Below are 20,938 nucleotides of genomic sequence, written 5' to 3' on the forward strand. Positions count from 1 at the left end.
CTTCATTTGCATGTAAAATGTCTAACAAAGACTTTTTGCCTACTTGGTTTTGATTGAGCGGCTGGAGCCGAGCAGTATGTCATCCCACCCCGCTGTCCAGCCAATTGTAACGGCATGTTAATGAGACCCAAGATTACCCGTGCACTCTTTGACCTTCTGTGGCGACAGCACTTCCCTAAACAAGGCCTGGAAACAATCAAGAATTAACCGATCTCCCCCTCTTTCCACTTGCTCAGGCTGCTTTCTGTCTCACATAGATATCTTCATATCCCCAATTTCCAAGTCAATGTGACTGATTATTGCAAACCAGATGAGAGATTAACTGGGTTGAGTAGAGTTTGTTAACTTGTAGTTTTCTCTCTCGTGAGGTAAAAAAAAGCTGGCTCGTGAAATAAAACAGCAAGACATTTAGGTTGAAATGTGATCTCTTGATTACGGCATGGAGATTTATCTTCCTCGACAAGCCCTATGATGTATTGGAGCGAATGATTTATTGGAGGAATCAAGAGCATGGCAAAATGAGACAAAGATAGGATTAGCATCAATGCGGTGGTCTGGCTGCCTCTCATGATAATTGGCTGACAACTTCTTTACACTCCAAGGTTACCTTCCACGAAAGAGTTGGAAATTTATTATTGGACAGCTGAACCAACAATTCCCTTCCTTACCTTCACATTCTTGGCAATGGCACATGCAATACTATGTGCCTGGGCATCTTGGCATAGGCTCTCACAACAATAGCATGCAAATACTTTATTGAGAGAGAGAAACATTAATCCCTGAAGAACTGTATTTTAACATAATGAGCAAACCTTGAGACCTGGGTGGTCCCAACATCACTGGGCCACATGGGCCACTGACTAAAATGTCCAAAAGGTATTTGCATCCACATTAAAGAATGATTCAGGAATCTCTTCTACAGATCACAGATTTGTAAAATATGAGTACTTAAGCATAGGTTAAAGAGCTGGAGGTCGTAAAACAAGAGCGATGATCATGTCATATCTTCGGCTTTGCATCAAGTGGTGCTCATTAATCGCAATGAGGTGCCGGGTGTCATCTGGCTCGGACCCTCAGGTGGAAGATTGATGGTCCTGAGGGATTTCACTGCGACTAGAGTTGAACCATGCTCAAGGGAGATCCATCAGACCCGTATAGGCAGTCACTGCCCTGCAGGGAAGAAACACTCTAGCCCTTTCTAGCTTGTCTTTCTTCAAACTAAAAGCAATCAACAGCCATGTTACAAGGAGGAAAACTAAGATTGGGTGACCCGAAGTTCTTTAGATAGAAAATGTGTCCTCTTTTTGAGTTTCAATCAGGACAGTCTCAAATTCTTTGTGACTAGTTTTTAATATGTAACCGTAATTTGCGGATTGATTTAGTTTCGTATTTTGATGTACTGTTATGATATATCTATGTGGTTTGCATGATTTAACAAGCCTATTTCCCAAACGCTTACCCAGACCATCTGCATTCAGGCTGTCTAGCTAACCACAGCCTTGTGTAGAAATAGGGCAGTGCTGTCTGTCTGCTTTCTGCCAGCTAGGCTCACAACCTAAAAGCTGCAACGGTTCAGCCGTGCCATGGCAGGTGGTGTGTGGTGCATTTGTTTGAATTCTTACTCAAGTTTGGCTTTTGCCTTTATTGTCAAGCTTCCAAAAACATTTCACATTTCAATGTCTACGGAATTGGCTGGCAAACAATGTATTTATAAGAGGTTGCCCACAGGATGAATAATTAACCACATTTCATTTGCAGTTATAATGTAACTTGAAACGGATTTTAAAGCCCTTGCAGTTGTTGGAGAGATGAAACCATTCTGACTTGAGCCAAGCCAAAATGTTTTGTACAGTTTTGTACAGCCCTGTTTTAAAAAGAAACTGACCTCATGACTTGCAGTATATTACGATCCGTCTCAAGGGAAAATCCCAGAAGTTACTCACATGAAGTTGTGCAATTTAAAACTTGAGCTCAATAATTACACAAGGATGTGTATTTTAGATATAGCCTATAATTATCTCTTAGGCTATTGGTCATTAGAATATTATAAAAAGTACAGTGTTTTGCCATTGGTATGTCAAAGGAGACCCTGCATCATGCTCATCCTCCACTGTGGGCCATCTCCATCAAAATGGGCTTTAGCATGTTGGCTCAGTGCTGGGAAGAAAAGGAAGATTTCCATTAAGTGTTTGAGAACTGGGTGTTTAATGGCAACCCATTAATATTGTCTGTCATATTTATGCTTCAGCAGCTCAATAAAATGTACTTATTCCCGTAAAAAAATGTATTAAGCTGTTGAATGCATACATGTTTATTGTGTCCCATAACTGCTTGTGTTTAGATTCAGGAATGTTCTTTTAGGATTTAATGTGCACACATATATATATATATATATATATATATATATATATATATATATATATATATATATATATATATATATATATATATATATATATATATATAAGAGAGAGAGAGAGAGAGAGAGAGAGAGAGAGAGAGAGAGAGAGAGAGAGAGAGAGAGAGAGACTGGATAACTCTCCTTTCTCCTATTCTATATATTATCACCTCACTGTAGTGTTCACTAATGTTCAGATACAAGATACAAAGATTCAGATCAGATACAATGTGTAACCAAAAAATCCTTCTCTACCCCAACCCTCCCCTTTTCTCTTTCCAGGATTGTTCCAAACAGAGGCAGGTGAGAAAGAAAACGGTTTCCTTCAGCTCAATGCCAAGTGACCGCAAGATCAACAGCACAGCTGCTTGCATGGCCTTCATGATGGAGGGTTGTGAGATGAAGAAGGTGCGCTCCAACTCACGCATGTACAATCGTTACTTCCTGCTGGATCCAGACATGCACTGGCTTCGTTGGGAGCCGTCCAAGAAAGATTCAGAGAAGGCAAAACTGGAGATTAAGGGCATTAAGGAGGTCCGTTTGGGAAAGAAAACCCCAGTTCTGCGCAGCAATGGTCTCTCAGATCAATTCCCTGATGAATGCGCCTTCTCAATCATCTATGGGGATAACTATGAGTCCTTAGATCTGGTAGCCAGTACAGCAGATGTTGTCAGCACCTGGGTGATGGGCCTGAGGTATCTGGTGTCTTATGGCCGGCATACCGTGGACATGGTGGAACCCAGCCAACCGAGTCTTCGAACATCTTGGATCGGCTCAGTGTTTGAGCTTGCAGATATGGAAAAAGACGGACACATAGACTTGTTCAGGGCCACCCAGATAATCAAGGGGCTCAACCCTGGAATGAAAGAGTCAAGGATAGAGCTGAAGTTCAAGGAACTCCAAAAAGCTAAAGACCAATACGGTGAGGCAATTAACATGGACACCTTTGTGGAGGTCTACTGTGAGCTCTGCACACGACCAGAGATCTTCTTCCTACTGGTACAGTTCTCCAGTAACAAGGAGTATCTGGACAGTAAAGATCTGATGCTCTTTGTGGATGTGGAGCAAGGTGTGGAAAGCGTAACAGAGGACATGTGTAGGGACATTGTTCAGAAATTTGAGCCATCCGTTGAAGGTAGGGAGAGGGCCTACCTCTCCATTGATGGCTTTACACACTACCTCCTCTCCTCCGAATGCCACATCTTTGACCCCCAGCACAAACGTGTGTGCCAGGATATGACCCAGCCTCTGTCCCACTACTACATCAACTCGTCCCATAATGCCTCTCTTCTGGAAGATCATTTTTGGGGTTCCTCAGACATCAGCAGCTACATACGAGCTCTGAGAATGGGCTGTCGCAGCATTGAGGTCATTGTATGGGACGGCCCAGATAATGAACCAGTGGTGTATGTGGGTAGCTCTGTAGCCTCACATCTTGCATTTTCTAAAGTCCTGGATATCATAAACCAGTATGCTTTTGAGAGCTCTGAGTATCCCCTGATTCTCTGCTTAGTGACTCACTGCTGCGTCCCCCAGCAAAGGGTCATGGCACAGCATATGAAGAAGATTCTTGGAGACAAGCTGTTCAATGAACCGCCCAACAAGGAGGAAAACTACCTACCCTCCCCTGAGAAACTCAAAGGTAAAATTCTCATTAAGGGCAAGAGGCTTCCGCCCAACTGTACTGAAGCTGAGGGTGATGTGACCGATGAAGAGGAGGGTCTGGAAATGTCTCGAAGAGTGGGAGCTGATGAGAAGGACCAGCTCAATGGCGTAGGTTACAGAAGACTCAGACTGTGCAGGGAGCTCTCTGATCTTGTATCTCTCTGCAAGTCAGTCCAGTTTCGGGACTTTGAGATCACAAAGAGAGACCAAAAATACTGGGAGATTTGCTCCTTGAATGAGGTGGATGCAAATCGGTTTGCCAATGAGTTCCCAGAGGAATTTGTCTGTTATAACAAGCGCTTTCTTTCCAGGGTGTATCCCACACCTATGAGAATTGATGCCAGCAACATGAATCCCCAGGATTTCTGGAAGTGTGGCTGCCAGATTGTGGCCATGAACTACCAGACACCAGGCCTGATGATGGATCTCAACCTGGGCTGGTTTAGGCAGAATGGCAACTGTGGGTATGTTATGCGGCCAGCCATCATGAGGGAGGAGGTGTCCTACTTCAGTGCCAATGCTCGGGACTCGCTGCCAGGGGTGTCGGCTCAGCTTCTTCACATCAAGATCATCAGTGGGCAGAATCTGCCAAAGCCTCGTGGCTCCGCAGCTAAGGGTGATGTGGTGGAGCCCTACATATATGTGGAGATCCACGGCATCCCAGCTGACTGTGCTGAGCAAAGAACCAAGACTGTCTCCCAGAATGGTGACAACCCAATTTTCGATGAGAGTTTTGAATTCCAGATCAATTTACCAGAACTTGCAGTCCTGCGCTTTGTGGTGCTGGATGATGATTACATTGGAGATGAGTTCATTGGCCAGTACACCATCCCATTTGAGTGCCTACAGCCAGGCTACAGACACGTCCCCCTACAATCTCTGACGGGAGAGTTCCTACCCAACACCACTCTGTTTGTCCACGTAGCCATCACCAACAGACGGGGAGGAGGAAAGGCACATAAGAGGGGTCTTTCTGTCATGAAGGGTAGGAAGGCCCGAGAGTACACAACCACCAAGACCACAGGGATCAAAGTCGTGGACGAGCTCTTCAGAGCTTCTACCCAGCCCCTCAGGGAGGCGACTGACCTCAGAGAAAATGTGCAGGTAAGAAACTACATAATGAAGGTATTTATGAAACATAATCACAAATCCATTACAAAACATGTTATGTGTGGCACTATGGCTTGTGTAGGAAAAATGTTTAAGTCTTCATGATGTTGATCACTTAGATATAGATGTGAAAACAAAAAAGGTTTCTTAGATCTACACTGTTTTAAGACTCAGTATTTGATCTTCACTACAAGGCTTCACTATGATGGCTTCGTTATGGCAATGCTGCAGATCTGAATATAGGACAGACAATGATTTTCCACCTAAATAAAACTTAGAATTGCTTCAGCAGGTTCAAACTGGTGTAAGTCTTTCTGGTTTGACCCACTTAATTTGCCGTTGTGTGTAGGCTGTCACTAATTATGTTCTATTGATGTTGCAGAACAGGGCGGTAATAAATAGACATTGCTGTACCATTATGAGGTTTATGACTAGTGTGATCATTAATGAGGAACAAGCTGCTGGGCACTTAAACTCCTCTAGATGATCAAATGAAGATTAGTAACCATGATGTATATTTGGCTGATGACCATTAGCAGAAGCCTTCCAGTCTGTCTGCTATTTTGTTTGTAGTGACTGAAGGGTGTATTACGAAACGTGTTTGTTTTGACGGTTAACAACTTTAAAGTGCTGTACACTTTTACCTGCTGACACGACTCTGTCAACAAAGCTTATTCAACCTCGGGAAAAATGTGTTAACACTGCAGTGTGGGAACCAGCTCAAAACAAACCCATCCTGTCTCACCTTAAGGATATGGTGGTTTAGGCAAATCTGATCACTGATTGTGTTTTCTAATTTCCTTGGTCAAGAGTAGCCGATCCTGGAAGAAAATCTGATGTATGTTTCTGTAGAAAGAGACATCCAGTTAGACAGAGTCATGTGTATTCCTCCAGAATAAAATGTAGCACACAACTTTTTATTAACATGTCATAAATACCAGGGTCGGTCCATCTGTCTTCAGTAAGCAGAAACCTCAGTCTAATGGCACAGCAAACAAAAAACCAGACCAAACTAAATAAGTAGAGATGTGATTAGAGATCCTGTGGCATGCTGTCATACATTTTTCAGTTGTGGAAGTAGGCAATCATCTGAAAGAGGACATTATTTTCCTCAGCAAGACCCAAATACAGAGAGTTTGGATTCTGTTTTAGAGGGAAAATTGATCCTGTAATTTTAGAGGCAGTAACAATTGAGCCGAAAGGAGATAATAATTTTAGGAAGGTCATTTTCGGAAAAACATTTGAAATAAAATCCTGACCAGAGTGTTTTCTCACGAGGTAAAGGATTATAATATTTTATGAGTGTTGCTTGTTTGAATTATCTGCATCAGTGACACATGGATACCTCAGCAGTTTGTCATGATTAGGTCCTTGTTTTCTCCCAAGTGTGAGTCAGCATGGTAACATAATGAATAGGACATTAATATGGCTCACTGTGCAGGTCCCTATACGGCCCCTAATACAGGCTTTTCTAACATTAACTTTTGTAAAACTATAATCAAATAAGTTATGGTACATATTTGATGATCAAAGACATGTCACATTTCATAACTGACAGTGACTCTGCTCTGTAGCTCTGATCATCTCTCCGATGGCTTTGGAAAGGAATCTGAGGGCATATAAAAAAAATGTCAGTTCATGGTTGGATGTGAACCGGTGTCTTTTAACCTGATCAAACGACACAGGCACCACGGCCGCTCTCCAAGCAACAATATCCTCAGGTTTGAAATGTAAATTTTTGTTTTTGAAATGCGGGGATAAAAGTTGATGAAATGAATGAGGTGAAATTGAGAGAAAGGCTTTAAAGAGGATACATTAAAGAACAAGGCCTTTGCCTTTTTAAATGTAAAAAAAGGGCAGTGGTGAAAGCTTTGTGGAGGCCAGCTGTGTGGAGCCCGATGCTTTTAATCTGAAGGGAGCTGGAGGGCCGACGTGAGGCCCGCGGCCAACGACCCACAAGGCAACAACCTGCCAGGTTTTGGAGGTTTCCCCACCTCTCACCGGCCAAGATTAGATGTCAACGCGAGAAAGAAATGCACTTGGAACTTTCAACCGTGGCCATAAAAGCAATACACGTACACACAGACACACACACACACACACACAAACACACACATACACACACACACAGTCAAAAGAGTTATGTCACCTCGGCTCTTTTAAGACTTCTTTTATCCTGAAACAGCCAAGCTTCCTGGTGGTCAGCTTTGAATAATGACCGAAAGTGTGTTTGACTCTTAAAATGACCGAGGAGATCCATGAACATTGACCAGTGGGCAGAGATGATAGGTTTTGTATGTGAATGTAGGCATAAAATCAATTATTTCTGTGGGTGACTTGAATTAAGTCGTTTCCTGCGTGTTGCTCCCCATAAACCTTAAGTGTTGGTGGAGGCCTGCTTTTTTTAATTTGCTGAACAGTGTGTGTGTGTGTGTGTGTGTGTGTGTGTGTGTGTGTGTGTGTGTGTGTGTGTGTGTGTGTGTGTGTGTGTGTGTGTGCGCAATTACCGGCACAATGACAATGTCTGTGGACCAGGGAGAAGTAGAGACACAGATTAAATCAGAAAAAGAGAGAGAGGGAGAGAGAGAGAGAAAGAGAGAGAGAGAGAGAGAGAGAGAGAGAGAGAGGTGGAAACAGAAACAAAAGCAGTGTTGTAGCCGGACATAGGACCTCTCGTTTGAGGAATGTTAGAATTGGGGGAAGGGAGTAATTAAATCCAAGCCTCTCATTGGTGTTTTATTTTGCACCATGGCTTGAAAACAGTCTCGCTTTCATTGCACATCAATTATCGAGGAAAACATTCACACATGTGGTCCCGTGCAGACATGCGTGGAGTAGTACAAAGCATAATGAATGCTCGTAACTCAGACTTCAGACCACACTGAAACATAAACACATGCAGTCACACACACACACATGCTTGTAGTTCTCGCACACCGGGTTTAAACCAGCACCCCAGAGCTGTGCTGCCTCCACCATCGTGCTTCTTCCCATGGCGCTGCTCAATGGCCCAAGAGGTGCTAACTGAGGCTGAGGCTCAGCATACAGATTTCAACTGCGTCCCCTGGCTACCCTCTCCGTCCACAGAAAGGCCGGGCCCCACAGTGACAGCACATCCTCTGGGGCGGGGGGTGGTGGGCTGGATTTTCCTGGAGGTCTAGTCCAGGGAGACAGCTGGTTCCCACACTGCAGTGCCGAGCGTGTCGACGGACTCCCAAGTAGCAACACTGGCGCTCTTATTCTCTCTCACTCTCACCTGCCTTGCGCTTTTCAACGATTCTCGTAATATTTTGTATCTTTATTTTACAAGGAATATTCCCCATTGATATCCAGAATGTCTTTTTTATTTGTCGAGGGAGTTCTGGCCAAGACGGAAGCATAAAAAGTTTCCCATAAAAGAAAAAGATCATCATTTTTCATCACCGTTCACCCTTTGCAGTCGGAGATTCGGTTCTGTGAGACTGCTCTTTTGAACTGCTTCTCTTTCACTGTCCCTTTCTCTTCTCTCAGCTCGCTCTGTCGCACTCTCCCTTTTGGCCGTGTTAAAACCAAGTTAACGAACGGGGTGCCGTGTGAAAAACAGTGGGCCTGGTTTGGTTGCTTGAATTCCCATGCTGGCAGGAGAATGATATGCTGTTAGATGCAGTTGCCCGGCTGCTGGGGCTGCAAAGCCTTTCAACCCAGACGTGCGGAAACTCTGGTTTTCGGTGGACCGGAGAGCAGACTGGCTGCTCATGTGTTTTTACATCGGCTAAGTTGTTAGCTCTATTGCGGTTTGAACACATGATCAAATTGGACCAAAAAACAAATGACACTGTTTTCAGATAATTTCAGGCATCACAGTTGCCTGTGTAGAAATCTTACTAGACACTAAATCCCCCCCCAAAAAAATCTGTTTTGTGTTTGGAGATCGCTAAAGGTGTACGAGTCAAAGTCTTCTGACAGGTTTGACATGTGTTACAGTGATCATTAGTGCTCACAGATTGTGTCACTTCCTTTGGTAACGCATTCAATTTGTTGGTAGATGCATCCCAAGGACACATGTGGAGGAGCTTGAGGATCAAATCATTAACTTTGTGATTAATGGAAGAACAGCGCTAACTGAGCTACAGCTGCCCCCGATGAAAAACACAATTTGCTACTAGATTGAATAAACAGAACATGTTTAGAGGGATTTATTTATTTATCTTGCAGCAAATAGCTATAATAGTCAATGGTCCATGTTGAAAACTGGAGAATAAGGAGATGAATGATTTGGTAATTACTACCTTTTTGATAGTTTTGAGTTGGATATTTGTAGTGACAGAAGAAAGATAAACACAGAAGATATGTGAAGAAAAGGGGCGCGAATGGAGGAGAAGGAATGTAGAAAGAGAGGGAGAGTGACTGTAAGTCCGTTTCCTTCGAGCTGGTCAGAAGTTTATGGGAACCTGATAGTTTTACTGACACCAAGACAAACACTCTGCTATCTTATCTCGTTTCTGGCCTGAGGGGAGTGTCACAATCCCTCTCATTAAATATCCCCACTCAAGGTCACATGCATAAAGTCATTGCAAGATTTTCCATTCCATCGGGATTACAATCACCTCGTTTGCCAAGCACAATAACTCTACATGAATTTGTCTCCTTTGCTTTATTTACTTTGGTGCTGTGGGGGCAGCTACAAGGTTCAGTCCAAAAGCTCACACAGAATACTTATGTCTTATTTATGTATCTAGTTATGCTCTTACATGTAAATAATGCTGCTTCCCAGAGCAACTTAGACTGAGTGAACAGTGATGCAGCATACAGAGTTGATTATTTTTCACTTGTGCCTTTTCATGTGTTCACACTTGAATCCTTCACTGTGGTTGTTTCATCCCCCAGAATGCCATGGTGTCCTTCAAGGAGCTCTGTGGCCTGACCCCGGCGGCCAACATGAAGCAGTGTATTCTGACCGTGTCCACCTGGTTGATGAACAGCGAGCGGGCGCTGAGGGTGACCGTGGACCTGAGCGAGACTTACCCCACCATGGAGGCTCAGGGTCCTGTGCCGGAGCTGCTGCGCAAAGTGTTCACCGCCTATGACATGGTAAAAAGAGAGGGCGACAGAAACGGTGATACTGCTGCGGTGAACGACTCAGTATGGTGTCGCACATTAGAGCGGTGGTTCTCAAATGGGGGTACTACTATGAGCACGAATTCAAAAATCCTTTAAAAATCCTTATTTAATGAATATTTAATAGTAGAAGTGTAAGTTCTTTAAACTGAATTGTATATATTCTATATTAAATCAGACACTGATGGCTGATGTGTAATACATCGTTTTTTTAGCCAACAATGCTTTGCGCTAGAGGGTACATCATGGAAAAGGTTGAGAACCACTGCATGAGAGCAATCTTTTAAACAAACCCTTGTCATAAATTATTGTAAAAATAAATCAATACTGAATTGCAAATTCAGTAAACGCGCATATTTAGCTCAGTGTTCATGTGAGACAATAACACTCTTTTTATAGTGTGTAATCTCTCTTTAAATATGTACGTCAGTATCCTCACAGCTGTGTTTTACAAGGCCTCTAAACAGCTAAAACCACCTATTTAGCCAGTCAGGTTGTCAAGCTGCAGATACTCTTTGTATAATTTCACGTGTCCCTCTCCATCCCGTCTCCTTTCTCTTACAAGAACACTGCATTTTTCACCACTTGACATTGGCACGGCCCGAGAGGGGTGGTTGGAGGGCCGTCTGTAATTAGTTATCACCCGCTGCGTCCTCGTCCCTCCTGCGAGGCCTGGTGTGGAGCTGGCGAAGTGGGTCGTGAGCGAGGAGCAATGCTGTCGCGTCCACGCTGCTCAGGTCGCACGCGCACACCTGCAGCAGCGCACTGACATCAGGAACGACGCGGTTCTATGGCTTGGCCCCAGAGGATAAACCTTTTCGGTGCCTTTGTAAAAAGTCCTACGTGGAACCCAAGCATCTGTGAAAGGTTTCACCCAGAAACCTCGTAGAGAAGTGGCAATTAGAGTCAGATTTAAAATACAGAAATTATTATGTGAGAAATAACAGACTCACAATGGAATTTTTTTGGATTCATGCAGGAGACCCTTCACATTTTTTTTTGCGCATTTTGTTGATCGTTTGTGATCATGAATCTCAATTATTTTGGTAAGAATAATCATGACATGACATTCTCATACTGTCCCATGCCTGCTCATGATGTTCCTAAAGGGCTGTGGCTGATCACATTTACAACCCTTGAAAAACACTTGTTCTGGGAAGAACATCGGGCCTTCAGGAAGAACCCTTTTGAAACCCTTATCTCTGAGATTGCAACAGTGGTTAGCAGCTTTCACGGGTGATTATAGCCTGAGGAGCTAATATAATGATGTACTTTGATCTGGTCAGCTGAGTGTTTGAGTTTACTTCCCAGAGGTTGGCCTGTTGACACACTCCATGCTGAAAAACAGAGTGTGTGTGTGTGTGTGTGTGTGTGTGTGTGTGTGTGTGTGTGTGTGTGTGTGTGTGTGTGTGTGTGTGTGTGTGTGTGTGTGTGTGTGTGCGTGTGTGTGTATGTGTGTATGAGAGAGTGTAAATGCATGTGACTTCATGGCTGCCAAAACCCGGCCATTAACTTTAGGATATCAGTGTGCGGTGCATGTCCTCAGCCACCCTCATGTGGGCGGCTGCCAGCCAGCTTTGTAACCCTCATGTTTGAGCACAACACAGGCATTGTGTACTAATATTCATCCTGTGTTCATACTGATGGACTGTTGTTATTATTTTTCTGCCTCTGCGCCGGTGTATTATGTTTATGTGTTGTCTGTCCGGTCCATTCTCGTGTCTCATTACCGCCTGAAGGAATATCCTCAAATTTGGCTTTAACTATTTGGACTCAAGGTTGAACTGAAAACTGAATAATTTTGTGGTCGAAGGTCATTCTTGCCTCACAAAACATATTTTTGTGCCATAATTTAAGAATTGAGTGAAAATTATGACCATCCTACAAAAATATCAAATTGGAAGAAGAAATGATTTTACATTTTCCGACAGACCGGCAGACGCATACTACCGCTCGGTGGTAATTCTAGTTTATGGATAAATGGCCAATTATAAACAATGCAATGTGTTGATATATTTGCAGTGCAGGAGAAATTGCAGGGAAAAAAAATGCTTTTCTCACTCAGAGCTTTTTTTTTGATTCACCATGTTGTGCAGCAACTCTTAGCAGTCACACAGAAATACATCCACAACAGCAGAGGTGCTACTTTCAAGACCAGAATGCAATGCAGCTTCACCACACGCTGCATTCAGGTTTCTTCCTTGCCGCTGTTGGAAAGATTTGCTCTCTGTCATACTTTCGCTCCAATTCTCACAGACCTTTGGGGGTTTCCACAGATTTTCCTTTAGTTTCTTATTTCAAACCGTCCCCTTATTGAAGGGAATGTCCAAAATGAGCTCATTTTATGAAACTGTTTGCTCTCATACCAGTTCTCATACGACTAGCAAAACAAGGAGAGGCATGCACATGCACTCGCAGTCTGAGCGTCCACTTCCTGTCTCCCTGCTGACAAGGAGTGTGAAACTTCATTAGCTCGCTCCTCGCTGCAGGGCTGGTCCAGCTGCTCCTCCTCAGCCTGTGGCATGATGTTTATGGCGCATCTGACCTACGCTATTTGCAGGAGTAGAGGTGATAATAGGTAGTTCCATCTCTGTCGCTCTTGATATCATTGTGGGTCCCGTGTGATTTCAATGCAGATATTCAGAGACAGAATCAACTATCAACATGTATTGCAGAAGGAGTTTGAGTCTGGGTAGCTCTGAATGTAATTTTCTTTTGATGGACTTAGCAATTAATCGACTAATGAATTGTTTAGTTGAGTTTATTTACTGGATCCCCATTAGCTGACGCCTCAGCGGCCGCTAATCTTCCTCTGGTCCACAGAAAGGACAAAATATAATACATAGAAAAACATACAAAACATAACATGAAACAAATTGTTAAAAGTTGTGCAAACAGAATAAAAATACAAATAAAATAATACAGTCAGATACCTAGTACAGTCGAGGATTAGATTAATAAAATACTCTCCGTGCAGAGGTTGTTTGACAGTATATGAGCCCCCGTATTGGGTAAGCGGATACAGTACAGGCTTGTTTGGAAAGCAAATCCTTAAGCCCTCTTGCTTTTTGCAAGTCTTTATTTACAGTTAAACACGGAGTTATTCGGCTGTAATACCAAACAGACTGCTTATAGCTTAGATTTTCACATTAACTGCATCAAGCTTGCTTTTGTACATGACAGCTAAACTCTGCTAATTGGGTGAACAATTATACTTTCGTGGGCCTTAGTGGAGGATCAAACCTGTTATAACAATGGGACGAGATGACACCAAATGTGTGTCTCTTTGCCTCCCCAGTGTTTGTTTCCCCTGCTTTTTAGGCTTTTTTTAGGTTTGCTCCCAGTATGATGCTGAAATGTGATGCAAGTGCACGTCTTCTTTGTCTTCTAGATGATCCAAACCAGCAGAACACTGATCGAGTCGGCCGACGTCGTCTACTCCAAGCTCACACAAGCACAACGGGCAGGTACGTCACATTATGGGAGGAGTTCGCCATTGCAGTTCATCCTCCACGTCTTCCACAGTGCAGAGCATGTTGTGCACAACTGGATGTGTAATCCAAGCTGTTATTGGACACGAATCGAATGACCTCACAGCGCGTGTTTCCTTAAATCGAATAAGAAAAATACGACACGAAGCAACATATACATTCATTTGAGGAGATGAATGTTTGCAGTCCTGATGAATTGCGCGCTGTGAGAGCGCTGTGAGGGCGTGCGTCTGCAGCCTTCAAACACATTGTGTGTCGTGTCCTCCCGCCTAATAACATGAGCGTAGTTTGTCCGGCTGCCGCAGCATCTTCGTCAACATCAACAGCAGTGGCTGCTGTCGATAGAACAGGCCATCAACAGTGAGTCATGCGCAGAGTAGTTATCATGTCAGTAGGCAGGTGAAAACAATCAGCCGGCCGCGCAAACAAAAGGCTGCAGCAGAAAGAGGACAGAGCACAAAAACATCAGTTGCGGGCAGGAGAGCGTTAGCGATGTCAGGTTAGAGGGAGTGAAAAACAGGGAAAATAGGATGGAATTGAAGCGTTTTCTCCAGCACGGCGTTTTTTTGTTTTTTTTTCCTCAAAAGGGTGCTCGATGTAAGAGGTCTGGCCTTTTTAGGAGTGAGGACTAAATTCAGCCGAATAAGAGCGAGGAGAGAATCTGCTTCAAATAAAGAAATCCCGTGGCTTGTCTCCTCCATTCAGCTCTAATTGTTCCTCATTTGCTTTGCTTCTCTGCTACGCAGCAGTGCCTCTGCTGAAGAGCTCCTCAAATGGGAGCACGTCGTTTGAATGCTGACGTCTTAATTTCGCATGTTTATACAATCCCTTCTTTCTGGGGGCGACGGAAGACGTGGTTGAAACTAATGTGAAACCTCCAGATTCGGGCTTATTATAGTTTCGTAATGGCTGGTGTCAACATGAAAAGCCATGTGTTGTTTGTGTGTGGCAGTGTACGACGAACACACAGTAGAAAGGGAACGCTAACTCACTGGCTAATGCCAACCCAATATCCTGAGGCTGATAAGCCAATTTAAGCCCGCTATGCCCAGCATTACTCCCTGGTGTCACACAGAGGCAGGCGTATGCTTCACTCACCCGCAACCACAACATGCCAAGATGATATTCGCGTTGTGCAATTACCCAGGGATGTAGGTTGAACGCTGGGGCTTCAATCGCAGAGTTGTCCCCCGGCTCTGAAGGTTCCCCAGCCCCAGAGCTGGAAGCATCTTCAAAGACGATGACTGCAGAGTTAAGCAGATCTTAAACCCCACACAGCCACAGCCACTCTCACAGCAGTCGTGCGGTAGCAAGATACAGGAGGCTGAGGCTCAACTTACTGCTGCGGTCTGGTCGGAAAAAAAAAAAAAGACACATTTTCAGGAGCCACAGTAAGAATATCCGCCTTGTTTAAAGTAATTCATTTTTTTTCGAAAAAGGTCCTCAAAAGCCCAGGGGTTGAAGCATTTTCTCAAAGAGCATGTAATCCTGACAATCCAATTGGAGCGAAAACGTGGCAATTGCTAAATTTGGAGTTACAAGGTTGTTTAATGTAAGTGCGGCATTATGAAAGAGGGATACAATGAGGCAGAGGGCTGGAGTGACAGCCCTGAGGGGCCTCAGCTGCATGCCGAACAGCACTGAATAGCACTTTCCCCACCGCCCCACTCCTCCGCCCCCAGCGCAAGCACACATGCCGCAATCCAGACCGCCGGCAATCCTAAATGTACATAACTGCCTTTTCTGTTCATCCTTGTTTGCGAACATTCGTCGTCGTGGCTGCAGTTTTCATGCGTGAGGCGGAAAGATGAATGTAATAATGTCGCAGCTCTTTCTCAGACATACTGTGGTTTTCCAACAGGCTGCCAGAGAAACAGATGCCCCTGCACAGTTTCCCAGAATCCAATTACTGAGCTTCTTATGTGTTAAAAAAAAAAAGAAATAAAAATACATAATGTAACCTATTGCCACAAATCAAACTTGGGAAATAACAATTCGAAACTTTTAATGAAATTCAAACCGTGCTGCCCTATGGAAATGTAAAGTAAGGTTGTTCAGAATACAGAGATGAATGAATCTAACTGCAGTACATATTGCACATCCATAATTACAGAAGCAAATACAAATGTGTGTCTGCAATGAACTGAATATCAATTAAGTGGATTTCAAGATAGGAAAAATGCGTGATGGGGAAATGATGACGCTTCATACTGTCTCCAAAAGTCCACATTTTTAGATCTGCTTTAATAATCTCCCCGCTCGTTAATAAAGTAATTGCTTTCCAATATTAATGCAGTCGCTTCTGTCCCGCTCCTCCTCTCAGCGTGCTCTTTGTCCCCTCCATCTGCTTCCTGTCTCATCAGGTCCTCTCCTCTGTGTATCGGATGCTGCTTTTTGGTCGCAAATATGCAGAATTCTTACATAATGGGGCATCGATTTTGAAGTCTGGTTTTAACGGTATGGTTTAATGCAAATGGTAAATCAAATGACTCTCTGTAGCCATATTCTTACAGGAACCTCAGTCGAGAGATTGTGTACTGTTTTAACTGCTTTAAAATGGGCCCGAGCGTGCTGAATATGTGGCAAATTGAGAGGGTTGAGCTACTTCACTCTAATCTCACGATCAGTAGATCTAATGAATTGCTCCACAGGCTCACCTGTCTCTGAGCGTAAATGCAACAACAAAAACCCATTCTCCGTCTTTCTGTCATCTTTGTCTTGTTTAAGCATGTGTCGCAGTTCATAATAAGCATTTTATATCCGAGAGAAAGAGAGAGAGAGAGAGAGAGAGAGAGAGAGAGAGAGAGAGAGAGAGAGAGAGAGAGAGAGAGAGAGCAAAAGAGCCACGGAGGACATTTGGATGCACTCATGAATCCCCAACGAAATGCTTCATCTGCATTGTAATGGCTGCCAGAGCATGAATTTACCTCTTTTGATAGACTGACAAGCACTGAATGCACCCTTCAGAAGCCATCTCATAAGCCATATGATTATGTAGAGACTGAGCATGACAAAGGCAACAGCTTGAAAACACAGAATCGGAGAGTGGAAATGGTGCATTTGCATGGAATTGATGGTTTTGTCCCTTTTGATCGATCCGGAAGCCAAATTAATTAACTCATTCTGGTGTAACGGCTGTGAGCGAAGTGGAAAAACAGGACAAGCTGTGAGCATAGGGGAGAGCATTTAGGGTGTGTTTGCATGTGTAGGTGTGTATATGTGTGTGTGTGTGTGCGCGTGTGTGTGTATGTGTGCTGTACCTAAAAATAATTAAAGGCTTTTGATTGGACCTGACACGTTCGCCCCCCAGCCATTGAAAGTGTGCTCTGCTCATCAGCAAATCGCTTCGGCGACAAAGCCACAGCCACAATGCTGGCTGCGGCCTGAAGCGAGCGACCTGAACTAACCTCTTACCTTCTGAATTGCCTTTTTCCATTTTTGTATTAAAGCAGCAGGGAGCGAGTGTCCTCCACACAAACAGTAGGTGATGAGAAACGGCGATGTGGGGACGGTTTGGGGTTACCATGGCTCTTACTTCGCTCCTCCCTCTCCTCTTCCCTTTCTGTGTTCAGTTTATGCCCAGTCATTATTGCAGATAATCAGTTTAATTTGGGCCGTGAAACTGACGTGTTGATGAGGATGGAGAGGCGCTGGATGATCCCCTCCAGGCCCCATGGATGATGGCTCGCCATCTCACACACCCCGCTAATGGGGTACCAGATAGACAGCTGGGACGCACACTCTGGCACCTTCACTGTGTGTGTACACTGGTTTATGTGTCGTCTGCACGCACGTCTAATCTGTTTGCTTATGGAGAGAACCACTCACACCCCTTCCCCTATAGCCGTTGCTCCACAGCTTCTGCAAGGATTTTCTCCCGAATTTCAGCAGACTCTCTTGACAAATATCCAACTAAAGAGCGGTTGATAAGAGGACTGGCATCCTGTTATTCGTGATGATGGATGAAGCTCACGTACCGGATTCTCTGCCCATGTGATTTGATCAGTTTGGATGACTGGCACAGCTCCAGTCTGCAGTCCGAGAGCACAGCACTCTGAGAGGAGAGACACACAGGCCGAGCGTATGCAGCCTTGCAGCGAGAGCACACAGGGAGCGAGATGCCTGAATATTTCATATCGCTTTTGAATTTGATTTCATCACAATTCGATCGGTTAAAGTTAGAGTACCTTGAAAGGAGTCGCCCACAACACGATATATACCGATGAATATAGGCCTGCATCCCGCCGTGAACAGGTGCAAACTCGCAGTATGAGTTTGGAAGCTGCGGCCGTCCTGCAAGCCTCACCGTGCATGTTGATTGATGCCCTCTTTCCACGCAAAGACGCTTTCCTCTCTCTCACTGCTGCAATGTTGTTGATGTGGTTTGACTTCATGGCAATTCAAGGGGTAAAGACATACATTTCCCCTTCATCATTCCTGGCTTTGTACTGTCATTGTTTTCCAATCTCTATTTGCAATGGTGATATTCTGCCAGGCCTCGGCAGTGTGTATGACTTGATGAATACAGTCGGATCAGAGTTTCATTAATTTATCTCCTACTAACCCCCTTTTCCATCTTTGTTTTCGTCATTCTGTTTGATTTTATTATTTCTGCCTGTAGCTGTCTCCTTTCCTGTGCGTGTGTATGTGGAGCATAAGAGCTGCTGCTGCTGCAGTGCACATTACAAAGGCAAAAAAAAAAAAAATTCTGTTCTATGCAGAGACTGAAGCCTCTACCGAGCTGTGTGTTTTTCTGTCTGCATGTATATGTCTACCCAGAGTAGACATGTTGCCGTCCCCTCGGTCCTCCCGTCTGTCGAAGCGCCGAATTTCTCTCTTTTGCTTTTTCTCCCTCTGTCTTTTTCTCTTTCCAGGAGAGAAGCAAAGCGTAAGATGCCGTCTCATCAGAGTGTGCCATGGGGCCACATTTTGTTTATTATTGTTAGTTTAAGTGACAGTAAGGAACATCCACTGTGTGACTGTTGGGGGGAAGGAAATGCTTAATAATTGGGATATTAAATGCTTGAAGAGCCCGTGTTGCGACGAGCCGCCTCCAGCTAATTTCATCTCTTTTTCGGCTGCCTGTCTGCTTTTCTCCCCAAATCCTGCGATCTCCTTGACTCAGCTCTGCACCAGCAGCAGCCCATTAACTACACCAGATTAGAAGATCAAATCAGCCCTGAACCCTGTTAACACAACTTTTTAGGCTCTGAAAGAGATATTCTGCAAGGGCTCCACATCACCAATTATATGGAAGTTAAAGATCGACAGGGGTCCAAGGTTGAGTCTGATGTGCACTGAAGGCCAGAGATCATGTTTTCTGTTTTTCCTTCTTGACGTCGTTGATCTCTTTTAAGTGTGACGCAGATTATTTTGGACAATGTTGTTGTCGTGAGTGTCAAACTTGTAATTATGTCAAGTTGCTGGAATGACATTTGCATACGTTTGGTGTGGTAAAAAAACAAAAATACTCGGAGATGTTTATCGAGGCTTACAGTACAGATGATGTGAGGAAAGTGAGTTGTAACGTAAAATAAGAGGATTTTGATAAAATAGGGATTGAGATGAGGAGGCTTGTATACGTGTGTGTACATGCCCACACATGTTGGGGGCATAGACGGGTAGAGGTAACTAAAACTTAAACAAAATAGTGTTAGTAAACTGAAACTAAATTACAGAACATCCTTTGAGAAAAGCTAAACTGAAACGATATTGCATTGTTAAAAAAATAATACAAAATACAAATGTTTTTTTAGCTATAACATACTATATAATACACCATGATGGAGAAAAAAGTGAGCATGCAACTTTTGTTACATTGAAGAAGCAAGGAGATGGCGCTGTGGCTCAATTGCTTCAAATTGGACACCTGAACAAAAAGAAATCTTTAAAATCTAAATAATATAATAAAATTGAAAAGTAAAAAACATTTAAACTTTGGCTTGAAGGCAATTGTGCATTTGAGCCCTGATGATTTAGGATAGACTATTTAGTGGAAACACATTTATCTTCATGTGTGGATACTGTTCTAGTGCATATTGTAACATTTATAAGTAAAACCAATTGAACCAGGAGAGACTTGTGTGTTTGACAACAACAATGTGATTGGCTGAAGGAAACGGCGCAGAATCTGATTGGTTCATTTAAAGTGCACGCCCCCAATCAGCTGATGGAGTAATGCAGGGAGAATTAGCAACTGAGATTATGAATGAACAGTGTAGAGAGTTTCTTCCTGACTTGAGCTTCTTCCAATGTTTTATATTCACCGGCGATGTTTATCTTTTCCCTTGAATAAAGGATGTCTCGAGTTATTTTTCATAAAACAAATCAGAGTGTGCCACTGGGCTGAGCTGAGGTAAACCTCCTGTCCTCCAGCAAAAAAACTATTTAGTTCAAGACTTCTCTAGCATTCGAGGCGTCGTATCCGCCTAGCAGTCACTAACGGAGCAGAGAACTAAAGAATGAATGACTTTGAATGATAATTATTATTTTTTTATTATAGTGTATTATGTGTCTTCAAAGTCTAATCCGTGAATCAAAGCCGGAGTGGCATAAGGCCGTTGGCTGAGACACAGCTCTGGGCGGAGTTTGTTCCTAAAGCCCTCAGGATTAGTGATGGTCTGCGTGGGCTGAATGAAGCCGGACCTACTGATAGACTAATTAAAGGTTAGGCTGTGTTGCGCTACCTCAATTTTACCCCTATTAGGAATGCAGCGCATTGCATGGAGGACTGCTATTGGAGCCACTCATGTGCAGGCGTTGTGTTGAACATGCTGCAATACAGTGAAAACATGGACAACAGAACAAGCAAAAAAGGATGCTTTGATGTTTATATCTTGTAAATCTGAAGAATGGCCACTCTTGCGCTCTCTATATAACTCCTTTACCTAAACAGTGTTGTGCTCTGGTTACCTCCTCATGATACACTGCGGGTGTGCAAATTAAAACAGGTACACATATATTTGTACACATGGATATCGATGCACCCCTTCATGCACATAAGTGTACGTAGAGATAAGCACGTTTATATTACGTACACAGACATGCACATACGTGCACATAAACACTTAAACGTACATATTAGGTATGGGGAACACAATATAAATGAACTAGAGATAATACATACATACAGGAGCGGGCTGGCCATCGGGAAGACGACCAATCCTTGTTAGGCCGA

The 20,938-nt window shown here is 43.6% G+C and overlaps 1 protein-coding gene across 1 annotated transcript in view; it reads left to right on the top strand.

Annotated features, from left to right (window-relative positions):
• Positions 1-20,938, top strand: part of stat5a (signal transducer and activator of transcription 5a) — a 112,216-nt gene that overhangs the window by 83,543 nt on the left and 7,735 nt on the right. The window contains 3 exon segments of the mRNA XM_068578343.1: positions 2,681-5,167; positions 10,040-10,243; positions 13,662-13,737. Of these exon segments, the coding sequence (XP_068434444.1) occupies positions 2,681-5,167; positions 10,040-10,243; positions 13,662-13,737 (2,767 nt within the window).

This window comes from Clinocottus analis, unplaced genomic scaffold (genome assembly GCF_023055335.1).
Source record: "Clinocottus analis isolate CAN_PGR_092001 unplaced genomic scaffold, fCliAna1.0.p SCAF_16, whole genome shotgun sequence".
NCBI classification, from domain to species: Eukaryota; Metazoa; Chordata; class Actinopteri; order Perciformes; family Cottidae; genus Clinocottus; species Clinocottus analis.